Source organism: Chrysemys picta, chromosome 7 (genome assembly GCF_011386835.1).
Source record: "Chrysemys picta bellii isolate R12L10 chromosome 7, ASM1138683v2, whole genome shotgun sequence".
Classification (NCBI taxonomy): Eukaryota; Metazoa; Chordata; order Testudines; family Emydidae; genus Chrysemys; species Chrysemys picta.
In genome coordinates this window covers 10,917,651-10,937,231 of record NC_088797.1, presented here as the reverse complement: position 1 = coordinate 10,937,231, position 19,581 = coordinate 10,917,651, and the positions used below count along the sequence as shown (strand labels likewise).

Genomic DNA, 19,581 nt, shown 5'->3' with positions numbered 1-19,581 from the left:
GAAGATGCTGAGGGGAAAAAGAAACCTAATTAGTGGAGAGAGGGAACAGAATTGATGAAGCAAGGTTAATGAATGAATAGAAGGGGAAACTGAATAGGCCTGGGTCAGGGTGTGATTAAATTAGCTGGTGTATAGAGTGAATCATAGGTAAGGTGGGGGGGTTGTCTGTGTGAGGCTATGGGTATGTCTACACTTGCAGAGGTTTGGCACTGTAAGTTTCACCGGTGATAGGGAAACAGTGAAAGAAAAGCACTGGTTTGTGTACTCACTTAATGCCTAAGGTGTCACTAGCAGCACTTCCATCCTAGATGAGATCAGCGCTGTAGGGCGGCTATCCCATAGTGCAGCTCTCTCCATAGGTCTTGTAGGAAGGGAGGGGTGAGCGCAAGGCATTCTGGATCCCTGCTCAGTGCCCCATGCTGCCCTGCTTCATGTCCCAGCAGCCCCATTACTTCCTTGTTTCTTTCGTGGCATTTAAAAACAAACAAAAAAACAACCCTGCTGTCTGGCTGCTTTCCCTGCGATATCTACAAGCAAAGGGAAAGGGAGTTTCAAACTTCCCAGGGCTCACAGGGGGAGGGGTGGACGTCCGTTTACTTGGCATCAGAGCAGCGGAGATGCTGGCCAGAGTGATCACTTTTGGAACTGTGGAATATCCTTCGGAGGCCAAAAGGGGTTTACGGTGGTAGAACGTGTCTTCACTTTCACAACAGCGAAAAGAGCTATATGCCTCTCATGAAAGTGGTTTTCTTTTTGCGGTGAAATTTCTGTGTTTCACCGCAAAAAGTCATTAACAAGTGTAGATGCTCCCACAGTTTTAGCGCAAAAAAAAAAAAAAAAGGGACTTTTTGCGCTTTAAATAGTAGGTGTAGCATAGCCTATGTCTAAACTGCAGACCTGGCAGCTGTACCGCTGCAGCTGCGCAGGTGTAAGGTCTCCCGCGTAGTTGTTCTATGCCAGCAAACTATCCCCAAACGATGGTAACTATGTCGGTGGGACAGCATCTCCTGTTGACATAGCGCTGTCCACATTGGCACTTTTGTCGGTGAAACTTACGTTGGTCAAGGGGTTGTTTTTTTCACACCCGACTGACGAACATTTTACCAATGAAAGTGCTAGTGCAGACAAAGCCTGAGAGAGGAACAGCTTGATGTTTGTAAGAAGAACAGCAATGGTGTGAAGTGAGCTTATAAGGCCTGGTATTCACATAACAGAAAGTACATACAGTGGCATTGGAGAGAGTTGTATGTGACAGCATATGTTTGCACACACATTGATGTTACTGTTATTGCCTACATTATTGCCTAGGCTGGAAAATTTTCTTGACACTTTAGCAAGGCTGATACACAATACATTCAATGTGGCATGTTAGCATTATTATGAGGATCTTGGATTCTCCATTTCTTTTCTCAAAATGTTAATTCTGCATTAATGTATCTTTGACATTTAATTTCTGTGGGACAGATTCAGAAGCGCTTAACACCCAAATTCCACAATGTGAGCTACCGGATGTCCCTTTCCCTTCACTCCCAAAAATCACAAAACAAAAAAAAGACCCACACTAGTTCACATTTCTGGGAGACACCAGTACAGTTTGTATACACCGCAATGATGCCTAAGGGTACAGCACTGAAATTGCACTATTACTACACAGATAATCCTTGAAGCATAAGCATTGCATCAATAACTCCATAGCAGCCAGGGAGCCAATTTACCACCTGGGAAGAGACGAATGGGAGAGTTCCTTCAGTCAACCCTCCTGTGCTCTGTAGGCCGGAGCGTACTTTGGGGTACTAATCCCAGAACCTCACAAACTGAATTGAGTGGAGGATGACTAACAACGCCAATTTTTAAAAAGGGCTCCAGAGGTGATCCCGGCAATTACAGGCATTTAAGCCTGACTTCAGTACCGGGCAAACTGGTTGAAACTATAATAAAGAACAATATTGTCAGATATATAGATGAACATAATTTGTTGAGGAAGTGTCAACATGGTTTTAGTAAAGGGAAATCATGCCTCATCAATATACTAGAATTCTTTGAGGGGGTCAACAAGCATGTGGACCAAGGGGATCCAGTGGATAGTGTGTACTTAGATTTTCAGATAGTCTTTGACAAGGTCCCTCACCAAAAGCTCTTACACAAAGTAAGATGCCACGGGATAAGAGGGAAGGTGCTCTCATGGATTGGTAGCTGGTTAAAAGATAGGAAACAAAGGGTAGATATAAATGGTCAGTTTTCAGAATAGAGAGGTAAATAGTGGTGTTCCCCAGGGGTCTGTTCTGGGACCGGTCCTTTTCAACTTATTCATAAATGATCGGGAAAAAGGGGTAAACAGTGAGGTGGCAAAATTTGCAGATGATACAAAACTACTCAAGATAGTTAAGACCCAGGCAGACTGCGAAGAGCTACAGAAGGATCTCTCAAAACTGGGTGACAGGGCAACAAAATGGCAGATGAAATGTAATGCTGATAAATGCAAAGTAATGCATGTTGGAAAGCATAATCTCAACTATACATATAAAATGATGGGGTCTAAATTAGCTGTTACCACTCAAGAAAGATCTTGGGGTCATTGTAGATAGTTCTCTGAAAACATCCATTCAATGTGCAGCAGCCGTCAAAAAAGCCAACAGAATGCTGGGAATAATTAAGAAAGGGATAGATAATAGGACAGAAAATATCATGTTGCCTCTATATAAATCCATGATACACCCACATCTTGAATACTGTGTGCAGATGTGGTCGCCCCATCTCAAAATATATATATATATATATTGGAATTGGAAAAGGTTCAGAAAAGGGCAACAAAAATTATTAGGGGTATGGAACGGCTTCCGTATGAGGAGAGATTGATAAAACTGGGACTTTTCAGCTTGGAAAAGAGACAGCTAAAGGGAGATATGATTGAGGTCTATAAAATCATGACTGGTGTAAAAAAAGTAGATAAGGAAGTGTTGTTTACTACTTCTCATAGTAGAAGAATTAGGGGTCACCAAATGAAATTAATAGGCAACAGGTTTAAAACAAATAAAAGGAAGTATTTCTTCACACAATGCACAGTCAACCTGTGGAACTCCTTGCCAGAGGATGTTGTGAAGGCCAAGACCATAACAGGGTTCAAAGAAGAACTAGATAAATTCATGGAGGATAGGTCCATCAGTGCCTATTAGCCAGGATGGGCTGGAATAGTGTCCCTAGCCTCTGTTTGCCAGAAGCTGGGAATGACCGACAGGGGATGGATCACTTGATAAAGATTACCTGTTCTGTTCATTCCCTATGGGGTACTAGGCACTGGCCACTGTTGGAAGACAGGATACTGGGCTTGATGGACCTTTGGTTTGACCCAGTAGGACCATTCTTATGTTCTTATTGGATGGTCAAACATTCAAAAATAAGCCCATTTTGGTATGGGATCAAGGATGGATGATCCCCGAAGAAAATCAAGAAAGACTGACCACTTTAACTTCATTTTTAGAGTGTGCACATTAACAGTCACATGCACCGTATTTATTTGAAAGTGTTATATTGCACTTAGCACAGAATTTTTAAGTGGTAGTTAATTAGAAACTTGACTAAGCAAAAACATGCACTCTTCACTGAGAACTACCAATGTCCTCTGGCTGAAGTTTAAAAGTTTGCCTTTTTGGTCAGCTGAAGTAAAAAAAAAAAAAAGATAAATAGAAAAAATAATCTCTCTCTGGTAACTCAAACAGTTGAATGAATTTGCCTCTTATTTTTTCTACCAAAAGAAATCCAATTTTATTCTGAGACCAAACTTCTAACTTTTAGTATAAAATATGGAGATATACCTCTCATATAGAACTGGAAGGGACCCCGAAAGGTCATCAAGTCCAGCCCCCTGCCTTCACTAGCAGGACCAAGTACTGATTTTGCCCCAGATCCCTAAGTGGCGCCCTCAAGGACTGAACTCACAACCCTGGGTTTAGTAGGCCAATGCTCAAACCACTGAGCTATCCCTCCCCCCCTGGAGTTTTTCAAAAAGTTACAAGTGAAAGTCAGATGATAAATGTGATCTTATCTATACTTATCTCTGCTTCTACACTACTGAAAGCTCTACACTAGCGTAACCATGTATAAAGCAAAGCAAATTTAAAGTAAAACAAGAACATTGTTCATAAAAATAAGGTTTAAATTATAGGGGGGAACCTCTGAAGTTAGAGTATATGTTGCTACAAAAATTTAAATACACTGAAACACAAGAAAGGAATTTAGCATACAAAATGCCAAAATATATAGCTGAAATGCCAGAATGAAAATTAGAGGAACTTCTGTCCATATTTATAGTTATTTTCATCATTAGACCAGTTTTATAACTGGCAATCCCTTTTTAAGCTCTGGTTCAAGTAAAAAAAAAAAAAAAACTGATCGGAGGAAGTTTTAAAAGAGTTCAATTAAAAACTAAACACTTTCCACCAGCAAGAGTAAGCAAAGAGATATTAAAATGGACCAAAATACTAATGAGGTTAAAAATGTGCCCCTTTCTGTATTGCCTTAGGGAGAATACAGATGCACAGAACATATGCTGGACATTTAGAGACCACTACATGCTAAACTCACTCCAAGGTATTTTTCAAATGCAGGCCGACCTTAGAAACTGAAAGGTTGACTCTTGGTAGCTTCCTATGTATTCAGTTAGATAGAAGTTGGGAAAACTTAGAAGACAAGAACATCTAGGAGGGAAAACCTGACTACAGAAAAGAACCAACTATGCAGTCCACAGCCTAAAGTAAAAGAGTTAAAAACCAAAACTAGATAAACACAGAGTAATGTACTCAGAGGCACTTAGAGTAAGCACTACTGCAACCCCACCAATTCCTGGTCACAGGTCATGAATCATAGCTGTTCCCAAGCAGAGAAAAGGCCTAAACCTATTTTACAATTAATCACTCCTGCCCTGAGCCCAGATTTCTCCAGGTTTTGGTAGGATCTTAAGGATGCTAAAAACAAATAGGTAACTAATAAAACATCTGCATTATATCTTTTACAATAGGAAAAGCTATAGTTAAGACTGCAAAATTAAAGGTTACCTGAATTGGGAGCGGAGAGGAGACGCCTAAAACAGAAGGGAGGGAAAAAGATAATCTATGCTTTTTGGGGTGTATGAAGACATCCTGAAACTTTTTTTAAACTCTGCTTGTTTTTTCTACCTTAGAATTACCGGGAATGTCCAATCTTCTTTCCCTGTTTTTACATTTCCTCAAAGGACCCAAATAAATGGATTTGAAGCTCTTCTGCCATTAATTGAAGGGGTAGATAATTTAATCCTTAATTCAGAGACCCTTTCTTTCAACTATTAGGCATTTGAATTAAGTGGCAATACTAAACAACCCCCTCCCAACACACACCTAGTTTTAAGTAGTTGTCAACAAAAATTGCTCAATTTATCAGATTTTACTTCCGCAATATTGGAAATGTCATAAATACTAGTTCTTCAGTCACCTAGAGAGACTTCCTGAAAAATAGCGTTTTTCTACATTACATTAGGGTTTGTGCAGCTCCACAACTGAGACAACTGGATTGTTTTTCTTTATAACTACTGAGTGATGTAGTTTAAGGCCTACAGAGTGGCAGAAAATAATTGTGCAACTTCACAGATCTCCAGGTAGGGTTTTTAGTCAGCAGAGTTGCTTTCTGCCGAAAACTGTTAGCTGAAAGATGTTTCACATGCACATTACAAATAAGATGGTACTAAGAAACAACTTGCAACCACCAGTTCTCAGACAGTGTGGGTTGGGCATAATTCTTGTTCAGTATATATCTCAAATTATAAGAAATCAACATTATTTTGCATAGCTCAATAGTGCTTGGTTAAAAATTCAGGCCACAATCTTTCAAACACTTAAGTATATACTTAACTTTGCTCACAGGAATAGCCCCATAGACTCCAATAAGTAAAGTTATGCATATGCTTGAGCCGGTGCAGGATCAGGCTTTTACTACAAGATGCTGCAAACCAAGTTTAGCATTTGCACATTTATACACAGGCTTCACACTGTACCTATAAGATTTTTATATACTAGCCCAATCCTACACACACCAAGTAATTTTACTCAGGTGAATAAGTCCCACTGAGTCAGATGGAACAATTCATATAAGTTAGTGTTTGCAGGATTAAAACATAGGCTATTAAATGTGCAATATATAGCACATCCATGCTCCTATGAGAACCTCAAGACCATTTTTTCTTGACATATTTCATTTTAATCTTTAAAGCCATACTAATTAAATTTAGTAACTGTTTACCTACCAGAAAGTACAGTTGCCACAGAAGGAAAAACCCTATTCTTTAAACCTTATTTTATAAAGTTATATATAAAGTTTGGAAAGAAACATTATGAAAGCCCCAATGTTTCTACCTGAAAACCAGAGGCATAACAATAAACTGAGACAAGACAGAAAGCAAAATAGCCTCATGTTATATTATCTCATTTACCTCCTTCCCCACTAACGCAAATCCTTTTTGTTCACTAGCTTGTGTGTCATCAGGAATATGTACAACTCCACATAGCACTGGTAAAAGAAATGTTGCCAATATGCAGAATCTCCCACAGAGGACCCACCCTAAAAAGAGGGCCCTAATTATTTAAATAATTGTGTTCCTGATACTGAGGTTTAGCAACCATTAGAACTAGTTTCATTTTGACAAACATTGCCTCTGAATATTTCAATATGCAATGGGTAAATAAATTTTGCAAAATATTAGACAAAGAAATAATGCAGATCTTGAGATCTAATGGGAGCAGAATTAAATGTACGGTGAAGCCTGCATACATGTAGTTCCATATATTGCCTTGTTTGTGTACAAAGGAGAACATTGGAGACTTGTTGAACTGTTACTAACAAATGTGAAACTATTAACAAACAGAGCAACTGGAATATTTGAGTATTTAGAAAAATACAGAGGGATAACAAAAGAGAAAGAAACTACTGAGAATGTACAGGGCCATCATCTGTATAAAGTGTGAAAAACAACACAGAGCCCGTTGCAGGATCAAGGCCTTTGTTTGTGTAACTGAGTACAAAGTTAATCCACATATTTCCCAAACAAAAAGCAAGCAAAAGTTAACAGTACAGAAACAGTTACATTGTATCACCTGGCTCTATCACAAGTGATTTCTTAAATATTTCCCCTGCAATCAATTTTAAAAATATTTTATAGTTTCCAAAACAGAAAGTAGATAGACAAGAAAACAAAAGCCTCTAAGAAAAGTTCAGACAAATGTAAGCAATTAGCATATCTAAAGAGTAATTTTACACTTCATAAAAATAGAATTTCTCCTAAATTAAGACAGCATAAAGACTCATTAAGCAAAAATATCTGTATTACAGCTGTGCCTTTTTCTGCTAAACTGAAGCCTTTGATTCAAAGAGCAAAGTACATTTCAGAACTTCAGTTTTCCCTTCAAGGCCACAAATTCAAGCAGGAATAACACACTACATTAAAAACAGATCTCTTGCAACTTAGACACATTATAAATTAGAACAAAGACTCTGTGAATCAGGGATTCCTAATAAAACACTGTTATAGACATATATTCCTTTCTCAAGCCTGTACTCTGGCTGTACTAGGCCTCAAAAACAAGGAGGCAGCCTGGGAGCCAGAAAGAGAGCAACTCACCAGCAATGCACCCAGGGAAGCCTTTCTCCTTCCTGCCAAATAGTGAGACAACAAGGAAGTCACCCACTGCAGCACCAGAGATTATCCCTGACAAGGAGAGAGATATTCCAGCTCCTTTATAACTACAATTCCCCTTCCAAGAAAAAAACAAATGGCCCCCACCCCAGTTAATGATGATCTATGAAAGAAAGTCTGGGGAAAGTGAAATGGGAGTAGTTGTGTACAGACTGGGAAATGAGAACCTAATGAAATGCAGAGTAACAAGTTAGCTCCCATATGCCTCTTGTGCAAAGAGCGCCTAAATTATTTTCCCCATCCACATAAAAAGCAGCAACTGAATGTAAGAGAGCCTGTGAGTATGCTACACACAGCCTGCAAAAATTAATCTAAATTATGTCATTCACTTCTGTGAACCATGCTATCAGATATCACATTCAAAAGAGAGATCACAATACACATTAAACTTTTCCTCTTTCAGGCTATGAAAACTGATATGAGTATTATATAAAATGCAGAAAAAGCAACAGGCTCATTGTATTTAATAGGATCAATGAAACCTGACAGATGACCCTGAACATAAGGAGAAATTTCTCAATCAACATCAGACTAATGTGTACCAACTCTAAGTGTGAAAGGAAATAAACTGAACAAAACTCAAGAGGTCTTCAGCCATCAAGAACTGCAACTAGAACGAAGAAGAATATATTTAGCTCACCAAATCAACCTATATGCAAACAAAACTTGGGCATTATTCAATCTATCTCTGGGCCCAAAATTGAGAGAGTTCTTATAAACCTCAACTGGGGAAGAGGAGTGGGGAAGGGATCAGACTTACATTGTCTCTCCAGTCTTGGCAACATGACAAAGAAACTGATCCAGTACTGGACACACTTCCTTCTTCCCCCTCTTCTCAAAATCTGCAGGTAAGAAGGGGTGGGGGGAGGGGAGGGAGAAAATCCCAGTCAACATTAATGGACTTGGCCTGTAAATGCAGCTCCCACAAGCAGCTTTTCCAAGTCCCAGTGTGCTGGAAAGCAGAGCCACCCCCTTCCACCCCACTCGAGCCGCAGCCTTAGGGCCCTGCGAGCCTCTTACTGCTTCTGAGGAGGGAACCGTCTACATCGGAATGGCAGTAAGTCACTCGAAGTTGATTTGCAACTTCTCTGGAGCGGCTACAGCCACGAGAGAGAGGCTGATGGACTCCGGCTGCGTCCAGGGAGGCAGGACGAGGCTAGCACGAACGGGGCTGGGGAGAGAAAGGGACGGGGTGAGAGGGGGGGCGGGCACACGGGAGGAGCGGGGGCACTCGGCTCCGGCAGGGCAAGGGGAGGGGGGGAAAGATCAGCGGGAGGAGGGGGAGGAAAAGCAGGGGGGCCCTACCCCCCAGCAGCCCCCCTGAAGCCCAGGACACCTCCTGGGAGGGGGAAAGAGCATCTCCCCTCCCCCATGTCCCAGAGGGCTCTGCCGCCCGTGGGCGGGGAGAGAGGGGGCTTTCCTCTCCACCGCCTGCCCCAAGGGGGCCATGGCCTCCCTCAGCGCAGGGATCCACCCGCAGGGGGTCCTGCCGCCCCCGGGGAGGAGAGCTAGCTCGCTCGCTCGCTTCCCGCGTGGGGACCCCCCCCCCCCAGCCCGGCCACCACCTTTCAGCGCCTCCTGCAGCCTCTCGACGTCCATGGTCCGCCGCTGCCCCCTCTCTGCGCTGCTCCCGCCTCCTGCCCCCCGCCCCGCACAGGAAACAGGCACCGGCAGCGGCACAAACACACACCGCGGCGGGCTTAGCAAGCCTCCAACATGGCGCCCGGGCCGTCACCGTGCGCGCCCCCGACGGCTCGCCCCCTCCCACCGGGGGCGGGAGCGCGCGGGGGGGCGGGGCCCAGGCTGCTACCGCCTGCCTGTCTGAGAGACAGACTGGCGGGGGGGGGGCGAAGGGGTTGCGCTAGGCGGGGGCCGGCGGCTGTGGCCAGGCCTGGGCTAGGGGGCCCGCAGGCACACCCCTGCCCCCCCACCTGCCACACTCAGATTGGGGGGCTTCCCAACCCCCCCACACCTGCCACACTCTGACTGGGGGCTACCCAACCCGCCCCCCCACCTGCCACACTCAGATTGGGGGGGCTTCCCAACCCCCCCCATACACCTTCCACACTCTGGTGGGCTTCCCAACCCCCCTCACATGCCACACTCAGATTGGGGGGCTTCCCAACCCCCCCCCATACACCTGCCACACTCAGATTGGGGGGGCTTCCCAACCCACCCCCCCCACCTGCCACACTCTGACTGGGGGCTACCCAACCCGCCCCCCCACCTGCCACACTCAGATTGGGGGGCTTCCCAACCCCCCCCATACACCTGCCACACTCAGATTGGGGGGCTTCCCAACCCACCCACCCCCACCTGCCATACTCTGCCTGGGGGCTACCCAACCCGCCTCCCTCACCTGCCACATTCAGATTGGGGGGCTTCCCAACCCGCCCCCCACCACACTCAGATTGGGGGGTTTCCCACGCCCACCTGCCACACTCAGATTCGGGGGCTTCCCAACCCGCCTCCCTCACCTGCCACACTCAGATGGTGGGGCTTCCCAAACCTCCTCCCTCACCTGCCACACTCTGACTGGGGGCCTCCCAACCCCCTCCCCCACAACAATGTATTAAAGTCAATGGGACTACTCACATGCCTAAAATTAAGCACACGTAGTAATTTGCAAAATCAGGACATTAGATTGAACATCATCAAATAGGACTTTTGTTGGGAAGTTTAAGTGAAATGACAGCCTGTGCTAAGGGAGAAAACAGACCCATGCACTGAATACAGATACTGAAGAAGTGTGATGGACTTCTAAAAGCAGTTTTAGAAATGGCTTTTCAATATGTATTCTTATAATGGTCCATACATTTCCCTACACAAAAACCCACAGAGGACAAACACCACAACTCTGCAAGTGTGGTGGTAAAATCTGTACAATCTTCCCCATACTTCCCTGGACTGGGTCCCAGAATCAGCAGGGGTGTAAACTGGCCTATGAACAAGCCCTAAAATTGAAGCAGAGAGGCCTGGGATTCATGGGAATCTGAGCCCCCAGATCTGCAGATTCTAACCAGCCAGCCAGCTGCACACACAGAAACTTGTCTACTGTGAACACTTTTGTAGAATTAAGGCACCCATGGTGATTATTCCTAGAAGGAAATGGAAATGCCCATAAAAATGAAGTTGTAAATAAAGTAGCCAAATATTGCAGTCAACTGTTATTCTAGGCATGTGAGCTGGCACATCTGCTGTAATTTACTATTAGGTAAAATCCTGAATAGACCTGGATCATCTCCCATGCTCTACCCCAGATCTGCATATGCGGGGACGTGTGCATATAGATTTCCCTCTTCTCATACAAAAAGGGGCAAGGGGGAATCAGCAGCCTCTGTGGCACCATCCTTCCTCCTCCCACCACCAACTTTTCCTGCAAGTCCAGAGTATGCATAGCATGAGATGGAGATTTGACAGCCCACGAGGAAGAGTGGGAGAGCCAGAGCATGGCTGGTGATGACATACATTGTCCACCCTCCAGCCCCAGCAAGATTTCTTGGAAAAGATAATACAGCCTCAGGTTGTATTATCTTTTCTATATAGTCCAATCCAGAGTCCTTAGTAGAACAACTCCAATAGAGCTGCATTGCAAGGAAGCTGGGAGGGGGGGTGGGGGGCGGGGGGTGGCATAGGAGATTATGCAGGTTTGTGTACAGTCTTTTCTCTGGATAAGGGCAAAACCAATATCCTGACAACAATACAGGGTGCTCTGGCTGGGGACTACTGTCCCCTGAGCTCCCCTGTGTGAGTTTTGGCATGGGGCAGGGATGATCCAGTTCCTAGAATCTAACGATGTCCTCAGGCATGTTTTTTCTACAAAGCAGAGAACCACAACCCTTATTTTAGAACTTCATGGGTTCTAGAACTGAGAACCTTGTAGATCTTTTGCACCGTAGAGTACTATTTAATAGTACGAATAATGCTACTTAGCGCTTCATATTTACAACATGCTGTACAAACCAGCTATTTTGTGATGCAATGTAAAAAATATGCCTCGTTTAAACACACTGTATAAAAAGAATTCTAAATGTTTTGTAAACTCTCTAAAATATTTGTAAACCCATAGAAGTATCTCAGATTTAACACTTTGGAGTTCTCCCTGGCTGAATCTGGATACCTGGTAAGAACCCAAAGGCAGTAGTTGAACTGTAAACATTTTACAAAATAATGTTATTTTTCATGCCATCAGTCAATCCTCAATTTTAAAAAGAAAAACAGCATTGCTCCCTGAACTCAATTTCAAGAGAAAAACAGCATTAATGAGAATAATAGTACTTAGGATTTACATACTGCAGCATTTTTCATTTTCAATGTATTTTCCACACAAGTAATTCTAGCATCCTTTAAGTATCATTAGCTCCATTATACACATAAGCAAACTGAGAAAAAGAAGCTGTGATTTGCTCAAGCCATTGAGGGAATAAGTGTCTGAACTGGAATTAGAATTCTGGAGTTCCTGGCTCCCAGTCCTGTGCTATGCCCATACTACTCCCTCAGGAGATCTATAGTGGAAAGTTGAGTGGCAGTGAAAGGAGGAAGGAATGCTCCCACTGGGAAAATCATTACTGGTTTTGTTCCTGCTAAGTTGGCCACCCCATATTGTTAAAAATTTTCATTACTGGTGGTTTTTCTCTTGTAGCATTTGTTGCCATCTGCCACTAGTTTTGTGCCTGGGGGAACATGAAGGTGGAGCAGGGGTCTGCGCTATAGCAAACTGTCCATCAAGCTGCAGTTCATTCAAGTGGCTCATTGCCATGGTTGTGGGGAAATCATTACATTGAAAAGCTTTTCAAATTAAAGCTATATTTATTTGCTTTTATCTTAGGGCAATATTCTGCTCTCTAGTTCATTGATATTCTCAACCAGTAATATCACTGGGAGCGCCACATGTTGAACTAGTGCAAAATCTGTCATAACGGGAGGAGATCTGCATCATAGCTCTACCACGGTGGAGGAAGGAGAGAAGTTTGCCCATCGAGTAAGTTGAGGGCAGGAGAAGGATTTCAAGGCAAGGAATGGATATGCAATAGAAAATGTAAGTGTTGTGGCTTGTGAGCAGACACACCAGCAAGAAGAAGGGAAAATAAAGGTCAAACCACGGTTCACCCTAAATTCCTTTCCTGAGGGCCTGCCCTGCTTTATTAACCTAAAGGAGATGCCAAAACACGAAGTAGCACAAAACACTAGCAACAGGCAAGTAAGTCATCTCCAGCTTTCACCAAGCAGGGAGGGAGGAAGGAAGATACATTCTTCCCACTAAGTAGCTTCTCCTGACTATCTCCTTAGGCCCCATTACAATTCCCCCATGGACTAACTTCCCTTCAGCTCTCCTAGCTCTTATATAGTTCCCAGAGGTGGTCACCTGATTCTCTGGTCACGTGACCTTGACTCAGTCCCTCTGGGGGAACTACATTTCCCAGAACACTTGTTTTTAAAGGGCCTATGAGTCATAACAGATATACTGGGATAGATGCATGGGCCCTCTTGCGTTGCTCACTGCAAAAACATTAGTAGGCCAAATCAGCCCTCCTGTGCAATACTCTTCCATTCACTGGTGTTATCAAGATCAGAATATGGCCCATATTCTAAGTGTCCATTTGAAAAATTATGTACCACTCTGGATCAAAACAAACCAAACAAACAGAAAGTTCCCAGGAAACTTGTGTTGAAATAGCTCAATGTAATTCACTGAAAAGCACGTTATAGACAATGAGGACTGTGTTTTCTTTAAACTCTGAATATTTCATTCAGTACTGAACTGCTATCAAATACAAATCGTCATCAGCCTAATTTGTAATAGAATTATACCACCCCAATACAGTTTTTATTACATTTTTCATTTCTGAGCCCAGAGAAATACTTCAGTGCTATAAACTGGGATTGTGGAAGATGCAGATTTGTCTTTTAGAACCTAGCAAACAAGTTCTGGGGATGAATGCAGAACTGTCTCAAAGTTAGTTGGCTGAGCCAGGTGATCCTTCTCATTTAAAGATCAGATTAAAATGCTAGTTTTTTATAGTACTTGCATTTGGAGCATGGTCACTTTTGGACTTGTGTTTTACATTACTGGCAAGTTATACAATCCATTGGCTTTGCTGTGTAAGAAGGATATTGCTATCTTAGGGGGTAGGAAAAGTCATTAGTGGCCACCATTCCCCACAGTTTATCTGTCGAAGGAGGATATAAGTCACCAGACTCCTCCCTACAGGATCTGACTGTTGGAAAAAGGCTACCTACAGCTTTTCCACACATGGGTCTTGCTATCTTATGAGTTGGACATAACCAGTGGCCTCTGAACTAAATCTATCACAGGGAAAAGAAACTACTCATCAGCACCAGTTCCTCAATGAGCTCTTCTAGTTTGTAGCACTCACCACTTGCATGTGTATCTTGGCATATTACATAAGACATTATTGTAATGTGTCCTTGGTACAACAGAAGAAAGACTGTTGCTTCACAATGCAGCAGAGTTTTAACGAGGGAGTACACTAAACCTGATTCTTCACAGTCTTGCAACTTGTGTAGTCCTTTACATCTGTGCAGAGTGGGAGTAAACTGCTACCATATCAGAATGGTACCATTTTACACCTTGCACAGATATATGACTATGCAAGGCGCATGGCAGTGGAGAATTGGGCCCATTGGATCTTGTCATCCTTACTTATGTGGCTAATCCCATTCAAGGTAATAAGACTAATCACATAGTTAACAGTTACAGGACACAGTGTCAGGCTGTGACACTGGCAGACCGTGTGCCAGCTCTTGCCAAGGGTGTAGGTGTTAGCTAGGCACTGACAAATTCATAGCTGGAAACCAAACTAGTTCACCTATATGTTAGTATTCAAGATAGGTACTAGACTTATAAGAATGTGTTTAGACTCTATGGAATGCTTGTAAGTTGCTGCATGCGTTAATTTTACTTGTTATGTCTGTATCCTATGCTATAAGGTGATATGCAAGTTTTGCTTTATAACTGTAAAAATGCTTGCTCCAATAAGAATGGTCCACGGCTCATCAAGAAGGACTACCAAAAGTAAATGGGCCATTGTGGAATATCATGATACAAAGACTTGGTTAATGGTCCTCTCACACCCATGAAGGTGCTTCGTGTAAAAAAAGCTCATCCCATCAGCTTGAATTCTGGAAGAAGGAAATAAAGATAGCTGACACGAAAATTTTTAATCTCTTTTTGCTGTTTGGACTCTCACAGGGCTGGAGCTTGGAAACAGAAGCAGAGATCCCCAGAGTCAACCTGGGTTAGCCCTAAAAGACATTCAGTGCTCATGGGCGCCAGGTTTGTATAATTTTTGGTGGTGCCCAGAACGGATCCAAGCAGAGCCGTCCCATCCATAGGACAGACCGGGGCAACTGCCCCAGGCCCCTCGCTTTGGGGGGTCCCACGCTTCAGGGGGATACGGGGTCCAGGGCAGCCTGGGGGTTAGTGGGGGCCCTGGCGCCGGCAGCAGCCAACAACCCGGCCCCAGACTCCCCGCTCCGCTCCGCCCCACTGGCTCCTGGCATCGCTCGGGGGAGGGAGCTGGAAAGAGGCAGGGTGGGGACGGGGGCTTGAGGGAAGGGATGGAATGGGGATGGGGAGGGGGCGGAGCAGGGGCAGGAAGAGGTGGGGCGGGGCAGAGCAGGGGCGGGAATAGGCGGGGCAGGGGCTTAGGGAAAGGGGTGGAGTGGGGGTAGGGTGGGGACAGAGCAAAGGCGGGGCGGAGTAGGCTGGGGCCGGATCGCTCGCTGCTGCCGGCGCCAGGCACCCCGCTAACTCCCCAGGCCGCCCTGGATCCTGCATACCCCTGAAGTGCCGGGCCCCCCAAAGCACAGGGCTTGGGGTGGTTGCCCTGGTCCGTCCTATGGACGGGACGGCTCTGAAAATATAAGCCCAAAGATGGGTGGAGCCTGAATATTGGTGGAGCACGGGCACCAAGAGCCCATATAATTCGCCGCCTATGTCAGTGCTGACAGATTCTGTCACCTTTTAAAATTACACACTCATTTGTGTATATATGTTGCCTGCTTTAACCTGTAAATAACTATCATTTCTTTTTCATAGTTAATAAATCATTAGTTAGCATACTATAGGATTGGCCATAAGTGTTCTCTTTAAGTGTGAAATCTGGGGTACAAATTGATCTGGGGTAAGTGACTGGTCTCTCGGGACTGGAAGCAATCTGTATCTTTTGTGATCTTTGGTGTATAGCAACCAACTATCACTAAGTCAAGTTTGCCTAGGTGGCAAGGTAAACTGGAATGCCCAAGGGGACTATCTGTGACTCCTTGGTAAGGCTGTTATAGTGCTTCAGAAGTTCACATTTGTTACTGGGTTAGTGATATCCGATTATAGAACATACAACCAGGTTGGGGTCTCTGCCCTGCTTTTTGACAGTCTGCCCTGAAGATGGCACTCACAGTCAGGAACCATTCCAGGCAGTGGGACACAGGCCCATAACTTTATTGTCACCCACACAGTCAGTGGAAACCAAAGTTCTGGAAATCAGGCAAATCTCCAAATGTTGATTACAAACACTGGTATCTGAGACTTGGCATCAGTAGAAGAAAGCATTAATCATACTGACAGTTGAAAAGAGGAATATTACTAGATTTGGACTGTTTCTTCCAGAGCTGTAAGAAAGATAATGGAACCTATGCCCTGAAGATGTTACATTATCGTAGGCTAATACGTTTATTACGTGGTGGGAAATCTGTTGGAGCTCACATAGCTCCCTACTGGACCTTACATGGTTTTGGTCTTGTACAGCTTAATCTGCCCCCATATCCTTGCACACTTATGTCACACCACAGTGTGTCTGCAGCTCAGCATTCTGGTGATGTTTTCCTCTTTTAGGATATGTTTTCTTTCATTTTGTCATTTTCCTCATGGACATGCTGTACTATCAGTTTGGATTTCACATATTGTAAAATTAGTGTGGAACAACATTGTATGAGCTGCTGTGAAACTTAATAGCATTTGTGTACATAAGAGGTTTGCCCCAGTCTCCATATTGCTGTTTGAAGAAAACAGTGAATGATTCTGTTTGTATATTTGATGACTACACACAGGAGCGGAAAGGAATCAATGATTAACCCTTCCCTTTCTGTATATTTTCACTTTAATATGTTCATAAAATGGTTGGGGGAAAGAAATCTTTATGTCCTGTGTGTGATCCCCAGAACCTAATTAACCACTGAGCCCTAATTAATTAACTTAATGGAGGCATTAAGTCTGACCAATTTACATTGGTTAATAAAGAACCTAATATTCAGGGCCTAGTTCTCTACTGCTTTCCCCCTTGTACAATGCTTTACCCTGGGCAAAGTGAGTGTAAAACTCTACCCAACCAAAATGGTCAAGTTAACATCCTCTTTGTAAGCAGCAGCATTCAATGCAATGTCTTTTTGTTGAAAAATGCCAGATAGTCAAAAATGAAATTTATCTAGGGTTACTATACGTCCGGTTTTTCCCGGACATGTCCGGCTTTTCGGCAATCAAACCCCCATCTGGGGGGAATTGCCAAAAAGCCGAACATGTCCAGGAAAATGCCGGCTGGGCACTTCCCCTCCCGCAGCTGCTCTGCTCCTCCCCTGACTCTTCAGCTCTGTTTAAGAGCCGAGCTGCCCGAGCGCTATGGGCTTCAGGCAGCCCCCTGGCCTCCGGACCCCAGCCGCCGGCCGGGCACTTCCCCTCCCGGGCTCCGGCGGCGCAGGGTCCGGAGGCATGGGGGCTGCCTGAAGTCGGTAGCACTCGGGCAGCTCGGCTCTTAAACAGAGCCGAAGAGTCAGGGGAGGAGCAGAGCCTCCAGCCGTAGCGGCTCTGCTCCTCCCCTGACTCTTCGGCTCTGTTTAAGAGCCGAGCGCTACAGGCTTTGGGCAGCCCCCATACCTCCGGACCCTGCGCCGCCGGAGCCCAGGAGGGGAAGTGCCCGGCCAGGGGCGCAGGGTCCGGAGGCATAGGGGCTGCCCGAAGCCCAAGCGCTACCGGCTTCATGGTTTGCCGGGCAGCCTCCAGACCCTGCACCCCCGGCTGGGCACTTCCCCTCCCGGGCTCCAGCTGCGCTGGGGAAGCGCCGGCCGGGGGCGCAGGGTCTGGGGGCTGCCCGGCAAACCGTGAAGCCGGTAGTGCTTGGGCAGCCCTTTTCGCGTGGCTGGGAGTGGGAGGGAGGAGGGGACGGAGTTAGGGCGGGGAAGGGGTGGGGCTGGGGTGGGGCTGGGGTGGGGAAATGGGCGGGGCCAGGGGCCCGTGGAGGGTCCTCTTTTTTTATTTGTTAAAGATGGTAACCCTAATTTATCATGAAAAAGGTTAAAGCCTAAGTTTGACCTTAACCAGTTAAGCACATGCTAGAAAACAATTGCTTTGTCTTGGCTCGAGGTTTGAAGGTGTTAGATCAAGCTGGATAACGTGATCTAACATCACACTTTTAAATACTAGTCTAGACATGGCCTAAAGCCCCAATGCTGGGACTGTTCATGTAATAAAGTTCAGTACAGTGCATAAGAGTTTGCAAGATCAGGGTCTAAGGCCTCATCTATAGGGGAAAGATTTTTCAATATAACCTCAGGTGTGAATTTAAATAGATATAGTTATAACCCTCCCAAATGGACATTCTTATTCCAGTATAAAAGTGACTCTTTGTGATTTAGCTTGGGAAGCAAAAAAAGCCACTTTCATAGCAGAATAAGAGTGTGCACATGATAGGTTATACTAGTATAACTATACATGTGTAGCCGGTAGAACTTTCCCTTATTGCTGAAAATGTGTAATGTTGAAAATGTTACTTTCAGAGCTACAATAACATTTTCACTTTTAAAAATAACACATCTTTACTTTTTCTTTAACTAAGAGAAAGTAACACAAAGTCACACTTGGACTTTATTCCAGTGCGAAAATAAAAATTGAAAGAGAATGCTTCCCCTCCCCCCCTCACTATCTTTTCCTTTTCCAATTATGTCCCTTTTTTCCAATAGAAAAAAATGGGGGTGGGGGGAGAAGAGGGAGGACAACTAAAAAAAAAAGTGAGAAAGTGGGATATTAAAAAAAAATTAAATGGAGACATATTTAAATAAAATCCCAACTGGAATATATAAAGCACATAACAGGCCCTGCCACTGATTTGTTGTATGACCTTGGACAAATGAGTTAGCCCATTTGGACATCGGCTTCCTTATCTGTAAAATGGGTATGATATTTCCCCTCCTTTGTGAAGTGCTTGGAGTAGAGATGTCATATGTGGCTATGCTTTGTGTGAGCTCCTTTTGTGTTGCTTTTTGAGTATTTACTGTGTGGTAAGCACACTGCACCTTCTTTTCTATTTTGGCAGGGTTTTTTTTTTTTTTAGTCACACAATATTACAGTGATGAGACTTTCTTTCATGTCAAATTGTTTTCTAACCCAGATTTTGGTTTTCCAGCAAAGCAACTTAGTCCAACGGTAATTACCACATGATTGAGAATTCTTACTCTTCTATTTTCATATGGCACATGTTGCTGATTTCTTCAACATACATGAACCTGGGTGTAAGATCAAGGATTCTAATGGTTGTTTATGGACCCCTTAAGTTTAGGCTAGGGTGACCAGATGTCTCGATTTTATAGGGACAGTCCCAATTTTGGGGTCTTTTTCTTATATAGGCTCCTATTACCCCCCACTCCCATCCTGATTTTTCACATTTGCTGTTTGGTCATCCTAGGCGTAAAGCTGATTCAATACATTTTAAAATAAAGAAAATCAAAAAACCTGACAAAACCATTTCATTTTCACTTACTCATTAAATGTAACTTTGTTTTTGTGATTTTTTTTTAATATTAGAATTTTAATACAAAAAGGAAAACCAAGACTGGAGCTGATTTTACTTTCCTTG

General features: G+C 44.1%; 1 protein-coding gene across 4 annotated transcripts in view; it reads right to left on the bottom strand.

Annotated features, from left to right (window-relative positions):
• The window catches only part of PPP4R2 (protein phosphatase 4 regulatory subunit 2), a 43,591-nt gene extending 34,112 nt beyond the window's left edge, over positions 1 to 9,479 (bottom strand). The window contains exons 1-3 of one of the 4 annotated variants that reach the window (XM_005309104.5): positions 9,283 to 9,479; positions 8,738 to 8,888; positions 8,478 to 8,559 (exon numbers count right to left, since the gene is read on the bottom strand). In XM_005309104.5, coding sequence (XP_005309161.1) covers positions 8,478 to 8,479 — 2 coding nt within the window. In that variant the 5' untranslated portion in view covers positions 8,480 to 8,559; positions 8,738 to 8,888; positions 9,283 to 9,479. The remainder of the gene's footprint in view (positions 1 to 8,477; positions 8,560 to 8,737; positions 8,889 to 9,282) is intronic. The other 3 variants (XM_065550786.1, XM_005309103.5, XM_042849926.2) reach the window with 3 other exon arrangements.
• Between the last annotated feature and the right edge of the window lie 10,102 nt (positions 9,480 to 19,581).